This window comes from Primulina eburnea, chromosome 9 (genome assembly GCF_022965805.1).
Source record: "Primulina eburnea isolate SZY01 chromosome 9, ASM2296580v1, whole genome shotgun sequence".
Taxonomy (NCBI): Eukaryota; Viridiplantae; Streptophyta; class Magnoliopsida; order Lamiales; family Gesneriaceae; genus Primulina; species Primulina eburnea.
In genome coordinates, this window is record NC_133109.1 from 34,029,375 (window position 1) to 34,050,212 (window position 20,838).

The 20,838-nt window shown below is 36.5% G+C and overlaps 6 protein-coding genes and 1 long non-coding RNA gene across 8 annotated transcripts; 3 read left to right on the forward strand and 4 right to left on the reverse strand.

Annotated features, from left to right (window-relative positions):
* Window positions 1-2,120: 2,120 nt before the first annotated feature.
* LOC140841952 (NAC domain-containing protein 104-like) lies at window positions 2,121-3,332 on the forward strand. Its single transcript, XM_073209708.1, has 3 exons — window positions 2,121-2,408; window positions 2,489-2,769; window positions 2,851-3,332. Exons 1-3 carry the CDS (start codon window positions 2,255-2,257, stop codon window positions 2,986-2,988), a joined length of 573 nt encoding a protein of 190 aa, XP_073065809.1. The 5' UTR covers window positions 2,121-2,254; the 3' UTR covers window positions 2,989-3,332.
* A 150-nt stretch (window positions 3,333-3,482) lies between these two features.
* Window positions 3,483-5,746, reverse strand: LOC140841951 (putative clathrin assembly protein At1g03050). The gene is made up of 2 exons (XM_073209707.1): window positions 4,999-5,746; window positions 3,483-4,872 (listed from the first exon to the last, which is right to left on the reverse strand). The coding sequence occupies exons 1-2, from the start codon at window positions 5,669-5,671 to the stop codon at window positions 3,764-3,766; spliced, it is 1,782 nt and encodes a 593-aa protein (XP_073065808.1). The 5' UTR covers window positions 5,672-5,746; the 3' UTR covers window positions 3,483-3,763.
* Window positions 5,747-6,600: 854 nt separating this feature from the next.
* LOC140840627 (peroxidase 43) lies at window positions 6,601-8,407 on the reverse strand. Its single transcript, XM_073207808.1, has 4 exons — window positions 8,127-8,407; window positions 7,824-8,009; window positions 7,575-7,737; window positions 6,601-7,060 (listed from the first exon to the last, which is right to left on the reverse strand). The coding sequence occupies exons 1-4, from the start codon at window positions 8,325-8,327 to the stop codon at window positions 6,639-6,641; spliced, it is 972 nt and encodes a 323-aa protein (XP_073063909.1). The 5' UTR covers window positions 8,328-8,407; the 3' UTR covers window positions 6,601-6,638.
* A 776-nt stretch (window positions 8,408-9,183) lies between these two features.
* On the reverse strand, window positions 9,184-13,565 carry LOC140841953 (uncharacterized). The gene is made up of 6 exons (XM_073209709.1): window positions 13,177-13,565; window positions 12,075-12,286; window positions 10,832-11,149; window positions 10,643-10,717; window positions 10,315-10,389; window positions 9,184-9,861 (listed from the first exon to the last, which is right to left on the reverse strand). The coding sequence occupies exons 1-6, from the start codon at window positions 13,364-13,366 to the stop codon at window positions 9,310-9,312; spliced, it is 1,422 nt and encodes a 473-aa protein (XP_073065810.1). The 5' UTR covers window positions 13,367-13,565; the 3' UTR covers window positions 9,184-9,309.
* Window positions 13,566-14,270: 705 nt separating this feature from the next.
* LOC140841954 (glycine-rich RNA-binding protein RZ1A-like) lies at window positions 14,271-17,119 on the forward strand. 2 transcript variants are annotated; one of them, XM_073209710.1, is made up of 4 exons: window positions 14,271-14,427; window positions 15,400-15,526; window positions 16,232-16,773; window positions 16,879-17,119. In XM_073209710.1, exons 2-3 carry the CDS (start codon window positions 15,416-15,418, stop codon window positions 16,766-16,768), a joined length of 648 nt encoding a protein of 215 aa, XP_073065811.1. In that variant the 5' UTR covers window positions 14,271-14,427; window positions 15,400-15,415; the 3' UTR covers window positions 16,769-16,773; window positions 16,879-17,119. The 2 variants fall into 2 exon arrangements, with proteins under 2 accessions (XP_073065811.1, XP_073065812.1); XM_073209711.1 differs by having other exon boundaries at window positions 15,409-15,526.
* Window positions 17,120-17,735: 616 nt separating this feature from the next.
* Window positions 17,736-18,639, reverse strand: LOC140841955 (uncharacterized). Its single transcript, XR_012120290.1, has 2 exons — window positions 17,912-18,639; window positions 17,736-17,838 (listed from the first exon to the last, which is right to left on the reverse strand). It is a non-coding gene; the product is annotated as an uncharacterized lncRNA (long non-coding RNA).
* Window positions 18,640-19,705: 1,066 nt separating this feature from the next.
* Window positions 19,706-20,395, forward strand: LOC140840628 (uncharacterized). Its single transcript, XM_073207809.1, has 2 exons — window positions 19,706-20,003; window positions 20,106-20,395. The coding sequence occupies exons 1-2, from the start codon at window positions 19,848-19,850 to the stop codon at window positions 20,262-20,264; spliced, it is 315 nt and encodes a 104-aa protein (XP_073063910.1). The 5' UTR covers window positions 19,706-19,847; the 3' UTR covers window positions 20,265-20,395.
* Window positions 20,396-20,838: the final 443 nt, after the last annotated feature.

Below are 20,838 nucleotides of genomic sequence, written 5' to 3' on the forward strand. Positions count from 1 at the left end.
TTTTTGACAACTTTGTAAGTTTGATTAATCTTGAATCCGACATATATAGATATCTGCTCGACTAATTTATAAGTTGCTTGGTCTGGACATATATATAATAATATATATATATATATATATATATATATATATATAGATATATATACTATAAAAAAATGAGTGGGTCTCATGTGAGACCGTCTCACGAATCTTAATCTGTGAGACGGGTCAATCCTACTCATATTCACAATAAAAAGTAATACTTTTAACATAAAAAATAATATTTTTTCATGGATGGCCCAAAAAAGAGATTCGTATCACAAATACGACCCATGAAACCGTAGTTTTTGCCTAAAAGAAATTTGTATCCACACAATCTGTGAGCAGTGGAAGGAACACTTTTGATCATGACCAACTACTTATCCAATAATGCAATCAATGAATACAAATATATAATTATTTCCCTTAAAAAAATGCGAGCTGATATAAAATTTATAAATTTCGACTTAATTTTTCCAGAGAAATATATATTATCATCGACATTATTATAGATTTTGCTCGCCTTATTCAATATAATTAAGTGCAAGAAATTGTACTTAAAAGAAGTTTTTTGTTCAAGAAATTGTGGCATGCATACCACTAATCCAAGAAACTAACAAGCATTTTCCTTAATGATCCGAAACAAACAACAGAACATCAATATCAAGTAATTTATTGAATCAGAGCATCATATTTTGCAAATACTTTTTCCAAGAGAACAACTCTCAAGAGTTAGTTGATGTCTTGAGATTATCGAGGACGAAGATGAGGATGATAAACCGACTCTCGCCTCGCTCCACCACCATCCCTATCTATTGCTAGAGTTTCTAGGTACGTACGGACAAGGTGTATGGACTGTACCGAACTAATGGGACTGCAGTACCATAGTGGACATATATCACTGCAAATCCTATCCTCCACTCGCGATATATTATGCGTATCCCATTTATCTTCCAATTCAATATTTTACTAATTTGTGTAAAATCAACATATGAAATAATTGGATTTGGATCCTCTACGGTGTTGAAAACACAGCATTTGGTATTGTGTACTTTTTACATGAGATGACCACGTGATCATCTTGTGGACATCTTACCAGATAAATTTAAAAAGTTGTCAGATTACACGAGATGATCACATATTGATCATCTTGTGTAAAAGTGCACAACACTAAGTGCTGTGTTTTTCAACACAGTAGATGATTCAAATCCGAAATAATTACATATATAAATATGTATTTGTCAGAATTTAAACCAATATATCTATATTATTCGGATTCCAGTGAGTCGACTTAACTATATATCTTCTTGTTACATAATTATAAAATAAATATGTGAAATATTTTTGTGTTTTAAATTGTACGTATTTACTACGTATGTACATGTTTACATGGCATACAAAAGCTTCATAATTATTTTATGTCATAAAAAAATTTGGGACAACTTAATTATGTAATAATTGCAGCACTAAGTTGGCACCTGGAGAAATGTGGGCCCATCCACATTAGTTCATCCGCAACTTACCACGTGGACACATTAGAGTTTGATGATATAAGCATGAAGTGGGATGATATATTCTTCTCTTGCTTTTGTCTTTGATGTACTTACCAAGGATTTTAGAGAAATTTGTAATGATTTGGATTTTCGTCTTATAATTTGTTTAAAGTTTGATTTTCATATAATAATTTTAATTTTTTTGTTTTGTTCAGTTTTTACACCGAAGCCACTAAACTCATCAAACATTTCTTATTTGAGTTTAAATTTGTATAACATGATATTTATTTTTTCATATCAGTGATTGTGTCACATAAATAATATTCGATAGTTAAATGAATTTCATTGGGTAAAAAAAATTCAATTTATTGAATGAAAAATAAACTCTGACAAATTACGCACACGATTAAAATCCAAAATATGACGACTTATAATACGACTAAAATTATAATTTTTTCAAACATTTATATCGAGAAATTACATATATAATTGACACACACAATATAATGGTCAACAAACATTCTTCCATTTCACGTCATCGCAAATTAATTAAAAGCCCACACTCGATCCCACCTTACTATATAATTAACCACCATCGATGCCTCCACAATATACATTAATTTAATATCTCGTCTACCTCTTTTCCTTTACAAAACCCTAATAATAAAATACATTGATCATCTATAATTTCTTGAATTTTCAGTTTTTGGGTGCTCAGCTAATATCTGTTGAGTAAGCATAACATGAGTTTCAACATGCCACCGGGGTTTCGGTTTCACCCGACCGACGAAGAGCTCGTCGTCCATTTCCTTCATCGCAAAACCAAGCTCTTGCCGTGCCATCCGGATATCATCCCGGATCTTGATCTCTATCCCTATGATCCTTGGGATTTAAATGGTAATAGATAATCTTTTCCTTACTATTTTATCATTATATATGCATATATATTAACTAAAGTTTTGTAAGTATATTTGTAGGTAAGGCAATGGCGGAAGGAAGGAGATGTTATTTCTACAGCAGGAAGACACAAAGTAGGGTCACAGGAAGTGGATATTGGCAGCCATTTGGGGCTAAGGATGAGCCCATTTATTCAAGTTCTGGCCAAAGAATTGGCATTAAGAAGCACTATGAGTTCTACATTGGCGAATCTGATTCCCAAGGCGTGAAGACCAGTTGGATAATGCAAGAATTTAGCCTATCCGATTCGAGCTCGAGTAGCACCAGATCATCAAGATCAAGAAGAAACTCCAACAATAATGTAAGTATATATTGAAATCGATATGTTAGTGACTTCATATATTTTAGTGACAAAAATTATTATTTTTATTTTCTCTCTTAGGATTACAGTAAATGGGTCGTATGCCGAGTATACGAAGGCGACTGCGACGACGGGGATGATGATGGGATAGAGCTTTCATGCTTGGATGAAGTTTTCCTGTCAATGGATGATCTTGATGAAATAAGTTTGCCTAATTAGGTCTAAATAAAAGAATTAGGTCTATTGATATTGTTTTTGTTATTATTAAGAAATGTTGTATTAATGCAAATCTAAGTTGGATGGGACACTTTCATGTCTTATTATGTATGCATGATTTGTTTCTCATGGTGGAAGTAATATGGGCTTGTGGGCCCAATATCATCGTGGGCTTTTGTTGGGTTGAGCTTGGAAGAATCTCATAAGCTTCAGTGGTTCGTCCATCTTCATCTTCCTTTTCATCATATATTATTCTCTTACCAAAGCATTGTGTCATGTGTGATGTAAGATCGTACTATAATATATTCATGAACTATATACACACAAAAGCTCTATATCATAAATAATGGTCAAGTTTGATTCCCGCAAAAGCTTACTTAGTGCAGTTTATCCAACTAATGTGACTAATTTGTCGAGTGTTGCGTTAAGGTTAATGGTTTACGTGTACACCCACAGAATAGCGGATGCGGATTCCACGTCAAAAATAAAAGATCTGTATCATATTTGTTTCAAAATTCAAATTTTATGTCTCAGGTTGAAACTTGGATGTTAGACTCAAGAAACTAAATCAAAGTTCACCACCATCATGATCATAATCTGCCAAAGTCAAATTCACAAAGGGCTTTAGTATATCCTAGCTAATAATCACTCTATGTATCTGTATATAAAGTTGTACGTCTTCAAAATCATAATCTGCTAATAATTTTTCTTAGTATTATTACATTCCATATTCATGTACTGCCACCAATCCTACTCGTTGTCACACTCCATTCACCTTTTAGTACATTCTTGTATTGTGAGGATACTGAGTCTGCTGCTGCATCTTCCCTAATCCCACAAGTCCCTGCATCCCATCTCTTGCATAGTGCTGCCACATTACCTGTTCTTCAACTAACAACCGTTGTTTCTTCTCCATTTCCGACATCTGAACGTAGGATGGCGGTGCCACTGCAAGAGAGGCGGCAAAAGGATCACCATTCGTGGAGGCAGCTCCGCCATTGTTTACAGGTGGAGCTGGCAGTGCCAGCATCGCTGGCTTCCCAGCCGACCCAAACGCAACACTACTTGCACTTCCAGTTGCCATGTAACCTGAAGAAACAGCTGCCTGGGTCGTCATCCCGTGCTGATACATCCCATCAAGCATCAGAGTATCGAACCCTCCCGCAAGCGATGCCTTTTGGTTAGACAGATGACTTGCAGTTTGAACCAACGCTGTTTCCCAGTCTTCTTTGAAAGCTTCCCAGGGAGAAGCTGTAGTTTCAGAAGCATAAGTATTGGCTGAATCGGCATCAAATAAAGCTAAAGCTAATCTATTTCCATGTTCTTCAGTGCTTGTTTCATTTTCGCTCAAGTTCAAGAGATCTGCTTCTTGTTGATCAACATTCTTCTCCTCTTTCGGTTGGTCTACAGTTGGTTCTGGCTCATCTTTACGCTCCGTATCATCTACAAATCCTTCAGGCGCGGGCAACGCCTTAATTGCGTTCATATCTTCTGATGGGGCTGCATCCGCTGGCTCTTTCTCTACGACAGAAACGGGCTCGGGATTTGAGGTAGGCACATTCTCATTATGTGCGTTGGCAGATTTTCGCTTGATAATGTCGTCTAACACGTCGAGTCTGTTCTTGGGGATCTTCTCGACTTCTGGATACTCGGAGGAGCGAGCTATACCAGCAGTCTTGCACCAGTTATACATGGCGTCGAGCTCTTCGTGCTGCTTTGAAAGGCGAGTGAAGAACTCGTAGACTTTTACAGAACTGGGGACGTCGAGTTGTTGGAATCGCTCGAGGAAGGCTGCCATGATTTCCATAATGTCGTAGTAGAGTTGGAAGCTCTCTTTGACAATGGGGTAGAATGCCATAGTCACCACCCTGTTATGCTTTGCAGCGCCTGCATATATATATCCAACTCCAATGTAAACAGCAATTATTCCATAATCATAATAATAAAGCACATTGGCAGATCCTGAATTTTATGCGTAAATTATTTTAAATTAAAGAAACATATAAATATTACCTGTAGGCTTGCATGCTAAAAACCTCTCAAGAAGTTGCATGAGATGATGAACCCTGGAGAACAACTTCTCAATCTTCATCTCTCTCACAGGAGTTCCTCTCACCAGCCCAGCACTCGAAGTACCGCCCCGACCACTACGGCTACCACCATCTTCCTCCTCTTCCTTATTATACGAAAAACCACTCCGCTTCCCCCTCCGGCCTTGCATCCGGAACTCAAGCTTCTCATCCAAATACAAGGCATATGTCCTCACAAACGCCGAGTAATCCCAGGCATTCGACTTCCCCGAAATGTCCCTAAAATCAGACATATTGAGGAGACGAGTGCCCCTCCTCGTGGCGAAGAATATCTCTTGCTCGTAGGCAACATCACCTTCGCTTAGCAGGCGTTGAATTAACATGAGGGTCTTCAAAGCGACCACCCAATTCTTGGTCTTGTTCAGGCGCCTGGATATGGTGTTGACGCAGGCGCCGACGTATGCATGGGAGTACGATGTTAGGCTTAGGATTTCGCGCACGTAACGCTCGTCTGGCGGGTACTCTTCATGTCGTGTGGCCTTAACGATCGCGACATCTAAATCTGAAAGAGAGGCGGTGCCCCCGACCTTGGCCAAGCCAATGCTGGTCCGGTCCTTAACAGCTCCGATGGCTTTTCTTATCTTGCTCGGAGCCATTTTTGTTATCCTTGTGATTGAAGGATATTGGCAGATGAAATTGGAGAGAAAATCAAAAAGCCAATCAGACCCTTAATTTTCTTCTCCCTTATTCCTTTTTTCTTTGCTTATATTTCTCTACGTATAAAAAGGCCATCGCCAAACTCGGGAGTCAACGTAAGCAATGTGTGGTGTATATATTATATATATTATTGATCCAACCATACAAAATTATATGGTTTTTCTTTCGTAATAGAAAAGTTGTGTAAATGAAACAACATTTAAATATATGTATATTTGTCATTACCATATATATTATTATAAACTTTCCAAATTTATTTAAATTCTCTAAATTTTAATTAAAAAATGTAAAAAAATAAAACTAAAAAAAATAGGAATGTTTTTCGTTAAATTATATATATGTTCTCGAGTTTTGGCATGAGTAAGTCTCTTGTGAAACAGTTTCACGAATCTTTATCTATGAGACGGATCAACCTTACTGATATTCACTATAAAAAGTAATACTCTTAACATAAAAAGTAATATATTTTTATAAATGACCTAAATAAGATACATGTCTCACAGAATACGACCTGTCAGCCCATCTCACACAAATTTTTGTATTTTGACATGTTAGGCATTCACTTTTACTTTATCATCGTTTAATTTAATTTTATAGAGAAGCTATATTAACTAAATTATTTAACTCGTCATATCATGGTATAGGCATATATTCATGATATAGGCATATATTTCGATTTCGATTTAAACTATGAACGAATTAGAATTCTAGAATCCCAAATCAAACTCATGGTTTTCGATTTCGGTTTGATTTACATTTTAAACCCATAGCACATATATACCATATAAAGAAGCACATTAACCACCCCCTCCCCCACCCCCCAACCCCCCACGAGATATATCGATACATTATGCACATATAGTATGTGATTATATAAGCCTCATTCCACATGCATGCAACAACTAATCAATCAAAAGCCGAGCACACACGCCTGATAGTCCCTTGCGTTCCTGTCAGCACACCAATTCTGCCCATTTTCACCATCGAATTAGCAAAATCAGACTCGAATGAAGGTCCCAATAAAGGGCTTAAGAGACCAAAATACGAGTCCACGACACTCTTCGTGGCCCCATCTTGGTACAAGTTAGCATCCGACTGTAGAACAGCAAAGCCACTCCTGATGTTCTGCAGAATTCCGTTGTCGAATGTCTGTGGGCTTCCCCGGTCGATAGGTAGGCGAACGTTGACGTCCCCGTTTTGTGGGCACGTCGACTTTAGCTCAGGCAAGAACCCTGGGTTTATGGAAGGGTCGGAGTTGCCATCGGCAGAGAATGTGTAGAGCCTTTGTCCCATGAAGAAGCATGCTGTTGTGCCAATTGTATGTGCAGCTACAACATTTTGAGATAAAAAGAAAAGTTGAGACCAATTGAGAATTAATGTGATTTCCTTCTTTAATATTACTTCTTTAATAAACTATATAATATACCTCCCAAAGTATTATTATTTTTTATATATATAATATCGAAAGAAAAGTGGATCATGTGCCGTAAAATGGCTACCAACTGAACCTGCATGCCTTCCATTTGTACAGGAGTGCGTGTGCTGAAATTTGTCATCCAAATTATTGAATTTGGACATAATAAAGATGAAAAAAAGACGAGAGATTGCCCAAATTACAAGTTGGTGGAACCTGCCAAGAACGAACTAACTAATAGCACAAAATTTGCTCAATGATGATCGTAGGCTACTACGTTAGCACCTGATTTACAGGTGTTACATTAGCCTAATATGTACTGAATAATATCGACGGCGATTTCATGGTCGTAAAAAACGAGAAATTGCAAAAAATCTGAGTAGATTAAAGAAACAGAGCAAAAAATTTGTCAGCACCACAATACTCACCGCTAAGAACAACAAGATCCTTGTCTGTTAGGCCCTTGTCGAAAAACTTTTGTTTGAGTTTCAGAATGGAATCATTGACATCCGGCATGTCATCCGCCAAGCGCAAATTCGACACCAGGCCATCCCGTCTCCCTGTTTCCACCTCGTACGACGGTCCTCTCGCCTACAATCAAGAATTAGCCCATTAAAGCATTCGATTTTCTCTTCAAGAAGGTTTCTTGATATGTGTAAGAAACTGTAAAAAAGTACCAAGACAAGTGCATCTCTGGCAGCCAATGCGACGATATCTGCGCAAGAGACGGTTCTTGGGCAGGCTGATTCCAACTGGGCTTTCGCCTTTTCGATTGTGTCAAATCCTCGTACTCCTTGGTGCCCAAACGCATGCTTTTCATCGGTTGCTACTCCGTTATCTATCAGAATCGACCCTTCACATCCCTGTTATTCGAATGACTTGAGAATCTTTTCGTTTACGGATCAATCTGCATGCGGTCGAAGAAGAACATATCCAGTACTACTAATGCATGCGTGTGAATGACTTAAATAAAGAGAGACCTGAACAAAGCAGTCGTGGAAATGGAGCCTAAGGAGGACAGGGGCGGTGTTCTCGTCGGAGGCGGCGGCTTCTCGGACAACGCCGCTGACTATGGCTTCGGCGTTGGGGCAGCTATTGGCGTAGAAGCCTACTCGGAGCTGGGCTTGCGTAAACCCAAGAAAATAACTGATTATTACCGCCAATATCGTCCCAAGAACCATTTGATGGAAGCTTGAATTACAGATTTTTTGTGGGGATTTTGTAAAGTTTTGCGTGGAATCGGAGGGGAAAAACAGCACACTAATATGTAATGGAGGAAGATGGAAGATGAGAATTTTTATATATAAATTTGTTTATATATAACGGTCTCATGAGTCGTATTTTGTGAGACATATATCTTATTTGGATCATCCATTAAAAAGTATTACTTTTTTTTATGTTAATAATATTAATTTTTTTATGTTAATAGTATTACTTTTTATTATGAATATCGGTAGGGTTGACCCGTCTCATAGATAAAAATTCGTGAAACTATGTTTCATAAAACCTACTCAATAATAAATCATGATCATTTTATTTTTATTTTTATTTTGATCCAGTCTCTTTATCTTGGTTTTTAAGTCTGTCAAGTTCTTACAATTGATATTCTATTACAGGAAATTTACAATATTCAAATTCCAAAAAAAATATTTAAAATAAAATATTTTTTTACATAACCAATAATAATAACAATCGTATTAAATGACAACAATTCTCTAGTTATGTGTCGATTGACCGAGTCTGCAGGCCTGTTGCTTTTATGTCACCTAGTGGATCTGTCGCTAACTCATCTTTCCAATCCTATATATAATTTTATCCTTCAATTTTTTAATAAATAAAATAATTTTATTAAAAAAATTCGTAATTTTTTTAAAAAATTCCTTTTAGCTAAGAAATTTTCTCTTAATACCAACATTAATGCCTTATTATCGTTATTTTGTAAAATAAAAAATAAATCACGTTTGTACAACGTAAATGGAAAAGATCAACAAACAAACAGTACGGTCGTTTTGCGAATAAAACTCTATGATTCGCATGTTAAAATGCAACGGTAATTAATGCACACACAAACAGTGTATATCACTGAATATAATAAAGCATGAAGAGCATACATTTAAGCTACATGAATCATATATATCACAGGAATAATGGTACATATAATACCTAAACGTATTTGCCCCTATATTTAGGCTTCAAACTAAATTTGTCACCTATCCCATTACCCTGAATATCTGCGTCTGCAGGGCTAAAAACTGCTGAATGTAAATTACCATCTTCCAACCACTTCAGATGGTTTTCTTTGAAATCCAAGTGTTTGATTTTAGCCGCCAATTCGATTTCTTCCGAGTATGGAGCGATCTTTATCATTGTCAGCAGCACTCTACTGTACCGGTAGCTCAGGATTTGTTCGCAGGAAGTAACGAATTTGAAGCAAGGGTGCTCCGGAAAAGTAGGGTGAGTGGAGTCGTCTTCCCGAAGAATAGGGTAGAAGTACACGAGTCGCCCGCCAATCACAAGCATTCTGGCAGCAGTGTCGAGCAAATCATGCACGCATTCCACTAAACTGTAGGGAGCTGTGGATGGTATGTGGCCTGTTCTCTTGTCGTCTGGAACGGTGTAAGGTCCAATGATCCCTTTTAAGAGCTTACGGCCACCAGATTTACGTCCCCCAGCACGGACTCCATAAGGGGGGTCACATATGATAGCATCAAATACCTGGAAGAAGCACAAAAGTTAAAACAAAAAAATAAGGAAAATATGATCCAAACATACCATACAGGTCACAATTGTTATGCTGTGTGAAATTATTCAAGGTATTAAATAGAAAACTGTTCAGTAAATGAATCAAAACTCTGTTTTACTTTGTTTTTCAGCAGCGAAAAATTACATCAGAACAATAACCTCAATCAATCAATCGAATATTCATCAATATGTAATCGATCAAATGTCATTTAAAAAACCCTCTTTTGGTGAAAAACGAAATGTTCATTCTCCCATTGGACTCTGTATCTATATGAATTATTAGGTCCCCATTCATCTCTCGGTTCCAGGAAACAAGATTCTCTCAAAAAATCACTTACAGTGCAGAAGAAAGGAGATTAGCATACTGCAGGTAATCATCATCAAAAGTATGACAAACAGCATAATCTGCTTAAATAAACAAATTACCTCTCTTAACCCATAACGCCAAGGTGGAAGGTTATTGTCGGCCCTTAACAAAGATATTGGTGCTGGCAATCCATACTGAAAAGTCAGACATGTATCCTTAGAATACAAGAAAACGGAGATTGGACATTGCATTTCTGAATAACATGGAAAGGAAATCTTTTGGCATTTCCCTTCATCACTCGTAAATGCTATCTAAATTGCCAACAACCATTTTCATTTACTCTCGTAACTTCATAAAATTGACATTGATGATTATTTTTGCGTCAACAAAAAGTTCACCAGACATTAAAAGTTTAATTGTAAAAACAGAAAAGGAAAATATCCAAACCTGCTTGAAATTGCTCCAGACGTTGCATTCAGGACCATGGCCATCGCGCACTACTCGAATGTCAATATCTGCACCCTGAACCATTCAAATCAGTGAAAGTCGAACGATGTTACTTGTTATGATCGAGTAAGAGAATGCTTGAAGATTTCCAAGCCAAATAAATAGCCAAGAAACAGACAAATAACTAACCATTGTCATAGCACCAAAATGAGCTGCTGCAATCAGAATGCTTCCTGTACCCACAAAAGGATCAAATACAAGTTTCCCAGGCTTGACTTGGGCTTGATTCGCCATCAAGAAAGCCATTTCTGCATCCATCGCTGTCGGGCCAAGATATTTGCGGCTCTTTAATTCATATGTTTGCAAGATTTTCCTATCTGCAACACCTATCTCCCGACCAAAAAAGATTCTCCTCTTTGCAATTGATGGAAGACCATTATTAGATCCATAATCATCATTATCCATCAAACAAAACTTGTGATCTGGATTTTTAAGATTTACCCGGCCCTGAAAGACATTCACTTGAATGTTAGGAAGCATAATTGAACACTGATGAAAACTTAAACTTAAACATTTAAGGAACTGTAAAAGAAATCTGAAAGTTTTAAGTAAATCCGAAATGGAGCAATCTATAGTATGACTGGACTGTGAGCTAAATGAAGGCTCCAGCAAAAAATTATCAAACCTCTAGAATTACTTTTCACATAATACCAAATAACTAGGATGATCACTAACACCAATTGAGATTATATTTAAGCAGCTCACTGCTCATGATGTTTTCGGTTTGAATTATCTCAAAAAAAAACTGCCAAAAAAGGAAGGAAACAAATATGACAAATTCCTAAACATGATCAGATCTAATTTATTCTTATCAACACCGCAGGTGAAAAACTACTCCATTTAATTACTTATTAGATTTTATAATCCTGCACATTTAGCCGCAAGACAACAACAATGGCACACCAGTTCAACACAATTAGTTCAGCGGTAAGAACTTGTACTCTCAATTCTTAACATCAGTCCATCGAATCTGCATCAGTAGCATGCGCTACTCATCTTTCCACTGAAAGATTCTTCTATATAACTAAAGCCTACATGGAGATTCAAAAAATTTAATGTTGGGTAATGTCAGTGTCATAAAATATAATATACAAACACGAGTATATTATATTTTATGACCATAGGAAGTAAGGTTCATTCTTTTTGACAAGATAAATTCACATTAGAGTTTAGACTAATATCACTATATAAGGAATATCAGACAAGAAAAGGCAATCAAGCTAAAGGAGAAAGGATGCAGGAATCAGGAAAAAGGTTATCTGTTCAAACAAGTGCTTCAGATATAAAGCCAGCAGGCTGATTTTTGAGTTCCCAATGCTTAACTATATTACACGAAACGTTAAGCAATCATTTGGAAATCGTGTGATCATACCTTAAAAGGAATGAAAGCTAGCATTTGGAGGCGATCAAGTTTTTCATGAGAGCTAGTAGCTTTTCCAAAACTGTCAACAGTAATCCTGAATGTGCTATCTGGAGCTAAGTATGGCAACTTCCGGTCGTTCGGATAACTTTTTATAGCCTCTTCCAGTTCCTCGAAGTTTTGTCCTTCTCCCCATAGTTCGTATATTCCTTTCACAAGAATGCCTGCAACAATATTTGCTTCAATACCCGCCAAAGACAAAGCATCACCATAACTACATACAAAGAAGTATTTACTAATCATCATATGTAATCTTTTCTTTTAAGAAGCAAAAAATGCATTACAGTTAAAACTATTAAATGAGCTCCAAAATCATTCAAATATACCAAATGCCCCTCATAGAAATAAACAGAACATAAAAAAATGTCACGCCATGGCCATAACAATAGTTACAAAGCTATTGCTCTCCCCGATAATATTAAAAAAGTAAAATTTAAACCAAAAAAAATAATTGCAAGAATCCAATATTAATGGATCTCAAAGTGCGAAAATACCGTATCATGTATCATGCTCTTTAGTGTCACTTGGACAGATGAGCATCCACATTTTTATATTCATATTAAGGGCGGCCATAGGAATTAGGATCAGACAAGGAGAGGGGATGACTCGATGGATGTTGGGAAAACTTGTCTTGTTATAGAACAGAATAATCTTAAAAATTTCTCAATCTTTTTTGCCAGACTGGCCACACTGGAACGAATATGAGTGAAACGTTTTACAGATAACTATTGCTATTGAGATCTTCTGACCCGGATAATACGTGGAACATATTCACGTGCTTTTTTGCAACTGGCTCATTGGTTCCGACCAAAAACTACCAGTTATTCAGTTTTCCCATTGGTTAACTGAAAGTTGATTAATTGTACCAGAAGTACACCCGGGTCACTGTTCTAAATTAACTCCTCCTGCAAAAATAACCCCCTGAAAAAGGTTTTTGAACGTCTTCCACAAATACACAGATCATTCAATATACTACACCAAAAATATTGGATGACATACAATCATGAAAGTCGAACAAATAGAAGAGCGTCGAATGCACCCAAATTAGACTTACTTCGATTGGCAATTTGCTGGGCAACGTCTTCGGAGGGAAGATTGACAAAATGGAAAGGCGAATCGGGGTGGTGTTCCTCCGGCAGCCTCCATTCCAGGGAGGTCTCAACGCCGAATAGTCCGGCCAGGGATTCGAACTCTGCTTTCCTGTATTCCAACAGTCGATGGTAAAACACGCAAAGACATAACATTTTGAGACTTCACTGTATGAGGAGGAAAGGAAACTACGGTCAGAGCATTATATTGCTATCGATATCGATGAGACTTAAAAGAAGCAGCTGCGGCGCGGCACCGCAGGCTATGCCGGCGGAGAGGTGGCAGCGAAGCACAACGGCCAACTTGAGTTTCCCTTTCGGTATCGGGGTTTCCCTCTCTTCTTAAACCCTTGCCCAGGCTCTCAATTTAAATTAATAATAAATTTATTTTAAAGGGGTCGAATTTGTTTAACCAAAATCAAGAATATTATTTTTTTAAAAAAAGAAGGAAAAATATAATTTTTTTTAATAAATTTATGAAAAAACTTGTGTGAGACGGTCTCGCGGATCGTATTTGTGAGACGAGTCTCTTATTTGGGTTATCTATGAAAAATTATTACTTTTTATGCTAAGAGTATTATTTTTTATTGTGGATATGGGTAGGATTGACCCGTCTCATAGATTATTATCAGTGTGACGATCTCATATGAAACACACTCTAAATTTTAACATTAAAAATAATGCTTACACAAATTGATTTCGAGATTTTCGAACAAGAGTTCAAATAGATCACAAACATGTTCAAATCATTTGATACGAACTCGAACATGATCTTAGTTCGAACCATAAAATTTAAATTTTTCGAAATTCGAATCAAGTTAAACATTGAATATATCTATTTTGAGCTTATTTCTCTAAATTTTTCAAGGTACGCCGTACGCGTTTCGGTTCAATTCGTTTAGACCATAATCCATTCCCTTCAAACCCGACGGTGTAAATCACTAGGCTAATTTTGGACGGCCAAGATTAATAATTATTTATTCTATATAAAAAATTGGTACAAGGCAAGGCATGCTTATCCATTCCCTTCAAACCCGACGGTGTAAATCACTAGGTTAATTTTGGACGGCCGAGATTAATAATAATCGGGTCCTTTCGGGTACTAGGCCGTATCCCATACATCCCATTCATTTCGCACTTCACGTTTAATTTTCTAGGGTTTAGCCTCCGTGCCTACGCCGGATTTCCCCAGTCTGCGTAGCTCTGTTTTGCTGCAGGTACAGTGAATTTCCGTTCTGTCTAAATTATTTTGATGTAACCGAGGACAGGATCTGGCTTAAGTTTGATCTTCTGATAGTTTTTCCGCCCCTTCGTGTCGAATTATTATTGTTTCGTACTTGGGAGTTGAGTTTGAAAGATTCACCTAATGAAATTATTGGAAGTAAATTTGTAATATAGTTGCGAGAGATTGTTTTTTTATGCGTACGTAGGTGGCCCTGCCAATTCGTGTTACACTATCGATGAGAACTTGAATGCTGTGTGTGTGTGTGAATAAACATATGACATGTTATAACCAAAATCATTACTATCAGTTTGATTTTGGAGCTTAAGTAGTTAATATAACAACCTCAGTATCTCAGAATTTGTACATAATCATTCCCCTCTAATTTAGAATAATCTGCATTAGGTGTCTCATTTAAGTTAAGGTTATTTAAGTAGCACGCGTTTGTTACCATTGCTAATAGTATATGCTCTCTCATATTTTATGTTGGGAGTGACGATCAAGTGATTATAGTAAGTTTTTGCCATTTATCCACTGAATGATGCTGCAATCTACCTTGTTTTGATTGACTAGGAGAAGCTAACATCAACAAATTTAGAAATTTTTTTGGTTGGTGGTGTTTGACTGTTATTTTCTCACAGGAAAACATAAACAAGATTTTATTGTTCTGTTCAGCAATAAAATTTGAATTGATGTACTATTATATTAATGTATTTTAAAAATTGGGGTGGTTCTATCGGTAGTTTCAACATGTTGTCTGTCACGAGTCTTACCATGCTACTAATGCTTGTTAAATAACTTTATTACCTGATATTGGATCTTAATGCTTTACCCGATTTTGTTGTATGAATTGAAAATCTTATATAATATTCTATCTGAAACCCATTTATTTTTTGGGTCGCCACATTATTTTGTTGAATTGACTAATATGTGCTTTCCTTCTCTCGCTAACTCTTTTACTTCGAAGAAAAATTAGTTTGAACATGTCAGATGAGGCTGAATATCGATGCTTCATTGGTGGCCTATCGTGGTCAACATCTGATCGAGTTCTGAAAGAAGCATTTGACAAGTTTGGTCATCTTCGAGAGGCAAAGGTAACAATCTGTATCATGGCTTTATGGTCATTTTTTTCTCACTTATCTATATTTTTTGGTTATTGGCATTCTTGAACATTGTGTTATGCTAGATTTTGTTCACACAACAACTTATAATTTTTATAATGAAATGATTAACCATATTGGACAATCTTACTGTTATTTGAAATTCAATCTATATTTTTGTCACAGATGATTGGTTACTCAAAGTTATAGTATGAACAAGCAATTTCAATGTTAGTTAATCAACTCGATGTTTGGTCTTCAGGCCATCTTCTTTTGTAACCAACTATTGAGCTGTGTTTTACTTGCTTCATGTCACACATCAAACATGGAAATGATATCCCCTCCGTGCAACTCCTCCTTTCCACACTTGTCCCTAAAGAAGAAATGAAATACTGGTGGAGAATTTGTTACCTTGCAAATTGTTACGAAGATACTGTATGTATTTGGGTAAATAATCTGGTTTCTCTTGTTCCCTACAGCCTAGTTTCGTTTTTTGTAGCTGAGTCAGTGCTGCGTGATTTTTTTTGATAATCATCTATTGTGCCTTTAATAACTATGATGACTCAAGTAGAATGGACATTGTAAAATTTCTATGTTTTTTAGATGCAATGTTTTGCCTCCTTTTGATTTCAAATCATTATTTTATCCGTAACGGTCAAAATGAGGCTTCTCATCATGAAATTTCTCATCCTTTTATAGGTGGTTATTGACAGGGTCTCCGGTCGCTCCCGTGGCTTTGGATTTGTCACTTTTGATGATAAAAAAGCCATGGAAGAGGCCATTGATGCTATGCATGGGTTTGACTTGGATGGCCGAAGCATAACTGTTGAGAAAGCACAACCAAACCAAGGTTCAGGCAGAGATTATGATAATGATCGCTCTCGTGATCGAGATCGTGGGCGTGATCATGATCGTGACCGTGAATATGGAAGCAGGAGGGGAGGTGGTGGTGGTGGTGGTGGTGGAGGAGGAGGAGGAGGAGGAGGAGGAGATTGCTTTAAGTGCGGAAAGCCGGGACACTTCGCTAGGGAGTGTCCTGGTGATGGTGGTAGAAGTGGTAAATATGGGGGAAGGGAAGATCGATATGGTTCTGGAGACGGTGGTCGCTATGGTCCTGATCGTGGTGGAGATAGATATGGTGGCCGTAACCGGGATAATGGTGGTCGTGGAGGAGGTGACCGATATAGCCGAGACCGTTCTGGGCCCTATGATCGCCGAGGTGGGGGCGGTTACTGATATGGGTAATTTTTCTTCCAATATCGTGACAATAAACACAATTTGAAAATTTGTATTTGAAATTTTAAGCCTCAGGCAATGCTTACGGGGTTATTTCATGTTTGTCGCAGATGAAGACTTTGAGATCCCATGTCTACTGCTGCGGTTGTCATGAAGATTCTTCTTTCACGGAGTCTTCGCTAGGCATGTTGGTGAAATCGAAATGGATCTTGAAACTGTGAATCGGGCAGTAAATCTACTATTTTGTGTTCCTAGATGTTCTCTAGTTTTTTACCTTGGGGTCCGTGGCTTGCTTGATGTTTGAATTCAAATCTGATATTTATCCTTTTGAATGCATTATTGCTTCTGGTAGTCTGCTTTCTTGCTTTCACTGTCATTAAGTGCTACTGGATTTGTGTGAGTTTGCAACTGTATATCGCAGTTCAGGGGAATGTGGTCAAATTTTGGAAAGGCCGTTTGTTAAACGTGACCCTATCATCGAAAGTGTGCTCTTGAAACAAAACATAGAAGCTTCCTAAAAGCAATACCCCATTCTTCTCTTCTAAATCTCAGATTATTTACGGTTTAACGGGAGATAACCGGGTAATTTATACGCTTCTTTTCTCATATTTTGGTCTCTTCCAGCTCTCTGTCATAGTGCATTATTAATGCTTTTAAACTTTTGGCAGGCTCTGCGAGGTTCTTAAATGGCCTTTTTGGAAAGTTGATGATTGGCTTGCTTTTGCTAATTGGGTAGATTTAACCATAAAAAAACTTGAAAAGCTTTTTGGATTGCAATAGTCACTCTTTTATCTTCTTCAAAGTGGTTGAAGGAAGAGTTACATTGATCTTAATATATGGGGAGTTTCTATTTCTTCAATGGGTTCAGTCTTTGGGAGAAGGTTATGGTTCTGTTTTTGTTTGTCCTGGTCTTCGTGGCTGAGATCTCGAACGTGTTTGTTGGAGTACCATACACTCGTCAGCTTTCGGTTCTTAGCATGAATCTCACGGTATCTTCAAGTTTGTTGGAGACTTCTGCCTAAGGTTGTGTCTTGAAGTGTCCTTGATTGAGAAATAAAACAAATCTTGGCCTGATATGAGTTTTCTGCTCGATCCACCAGTCTTTTTGAAGTGTCCTGATTGAGAAATAAAACAAATCTTGGCCTGATATGAGTTTTCTGCTCGATCCACCGGTCTTTTTGTGCGGAAGACGGTGAGAATTGTAGAATGGTTTGTTTCCCATATGTGACCTGCTATCACAATTATGCTTTCCAGATTTGGTGTTTAAATGGCTTCTCTATTCCATGCATCTGATCGAATGATGTGTGGCACACACCATTCATTCAAATATGTCGAATAAGATATCCAGAACAATGTTAGAATAAGTTTCCCGCAAGATGGTTTTTCTATTTAGTCAAGCACGTCCATGCATAATGCATCCACAAAATTATCTTTTAATCTGCACTGCACACCCATGATTTTGAAGGTTCAGGAAGTTAATTTGTTGGGATCGAGTTCAAGTTCTTAAAGACGGTCTTTTATCATCCCTTGGATTAAACCTTCCTCCGCCGAACTTTTGTTAGCTTGAAATTACCTTGAGCAGTGTGGAAATCTTGGGTCGTCGTTTGCTTTTCATCTTAGAGTATTTGTTAAATTATCTGCTTTCCTCCGTGCATGTACTGATTTTGAACTACTTTTTATCTTGCTTTCTTGGAGCCTCAACATTAATGTTGAGACATGCATTGTACTATTTTTGTTGCGGTTATTGTATTTTAATTCTTTTCTCACATTGTTACTTGTGCATTTTCCAGACTACAAGTTCTTGAAATGAAAAATATTTTGAAAAATTATTAATATTTGAAATGTTTGGTTATAACTTTGGATACCTGTTGTTGGGGTGATTAATATAAAGAGTTGTATTTGATAATTTTATTTACACAAATTTGAAATTTTAATTAACTGTTATTCCTCGTAGGTGTGATTTTGTATCACATACAGAGCAGTTCAAATTATTATAATTTAATTTATTATATTGTCCCAGTAGATTACCTCGTGGTTAGATTTCTTTTAAAACAGTTAAAATAACATTATATAAATAAATAAACGAAAATTTTTCTTTGTCATTCTGATCCTTTTTTCGGATAAAGGGATCCAAAATTCGAATACATACATATAGAGAGCACAAGAGAAATGCTCTAATGACTAGCCAACCAACCCATTGCACTGCCAAATCGACGGCATTTTCTAATATAAAAGAGTAGTATCAAGCAGTACCTCCATTATTCTCCATGTGTGCTGCCAATCAGAATTTTTAATGAAAATTATTAAAATTAAAAAAAAAAGAAATTCACACTGAAATTTGATGACATATTACCAAAATCATTTTTTTAAAAAAACAAATATTTCACATAAATTTGTTATTTTTCATATATCTATAATATATATACTATCATGATCTATTTTAATAATTATATATATTAATAAAGTATTAAAATTTTAATGTAAGTCACATGTAGTTCAGTGAATAAAATTTTTGTTAGCTAAACATCAAGTTGTAGGTTCAATTCTTATTTTGAAATTTTTTCCTTTTCTCTATTTATTTTTTTTAATTAATATATCAAAATTATAGTTTTAATTATATTTTGATTCTCATTTAAATATAAATTAAATGAATTATAAAAAATATTGTATAAGTGTACGCGTGCATCAGTACATACATACATATATATATATATATATATATATTGTGTGTGTGTATATATATACATACACACATAAGATGCCAATCAGTAAATGTTGAATCTTGATTTGTAACCATTTTTAGAAAGAAAAAGAGTGGGTGTCCTGAAATAAATCCATGCCTTGGATACAATGTCGGAGCTTTCAAACCACAAAGGCATAAAATTCTCCGAAACACCATCAAAAACAAAACCTATATAAGAACCTGCCACCCACAACCTTGTAATCATCATCAGCAAGCAAGCAAGCAAGCAGGCACCCACCCCCCATCTTGTCCTTTTCTTTCCCTGCCGTCCATCGATCTTTCTCTCTCGAAACAAACAATTTATATCTTCACCGCAGAGAGAAGGATTGTCCAACAATGGGTGCCTGCGCCAGTAGATCAAAGGTCTTGAAGGTCGAGGCCGTCGACGCCCCCGAACCGCAGAAGGAGGAAACAGTCGCCGCCACCGAAGTACCGGAGGTTGCCACCATTAAAGAGGACGCGGCCAACTCGGAGGAGGAGAAGAAAGAAGATGTAAGTCATACTTTTGATTAGTTCGGACAAATCAAATTCTTTTACCAAGGTTAGACAAACTAACTATTTATGCATCATTTATAATTCATGGCATGCATGCAGAGTGAAGCAGCGAAAGAGGAGGCGACCTCCCAACCCGAAGCAGTAGAGACGGAGGAATCGAAGGCTGAGCCGTCGGAGGAGAAGCCCGCCGCCGTTACACCACCAGCTGAGGCTGAGGCAGCCGATAAGGAGGAGAAGAAAGCTGAAGTGGTGGCATAACAAACATGATCAAACTCTACTTTATGTTTTGTAACAGCTGATATATAGTACCAGAGATTTGTCTCTATATTTTCCCCATTTTGTTCATCAAATTTTCTCTTAATTATCTATCGTCGATCGATGTTTGGTACTGGTTTTGTGTTTGAAATTCTTGAATTTAATTAAATTTGTGTTATTTAGCCCTTTTTCATCTCTACATTTTTTAAAAAAAAAATTTCTTGAATGAAATATTATATTATTTAAAATAAATGACATATAATATTTTTGGAAAATTCTTCGGCCTTTGATATAATTGGTTATGATTCTAACAGCATCAAATTCTTATAACCGAAATAATTAAAAATAAATAATTAAGTATAGCACTTTTTTCCTATTAATCATCATTAAATTAATTTTTTTTTTTGATTTAATTGTTTAATATAAATTTCAATATGATATTGGAGACCAAGGCAATTGATGTATGTAGGATCCATTAAGTAATCTTTATAATAATTATATATATATATAGCATATTTCTTTTAGTAATATATAAGTAGGGGTGTTCAAACTTCGGATAAAATCGAAAAAATCGAAA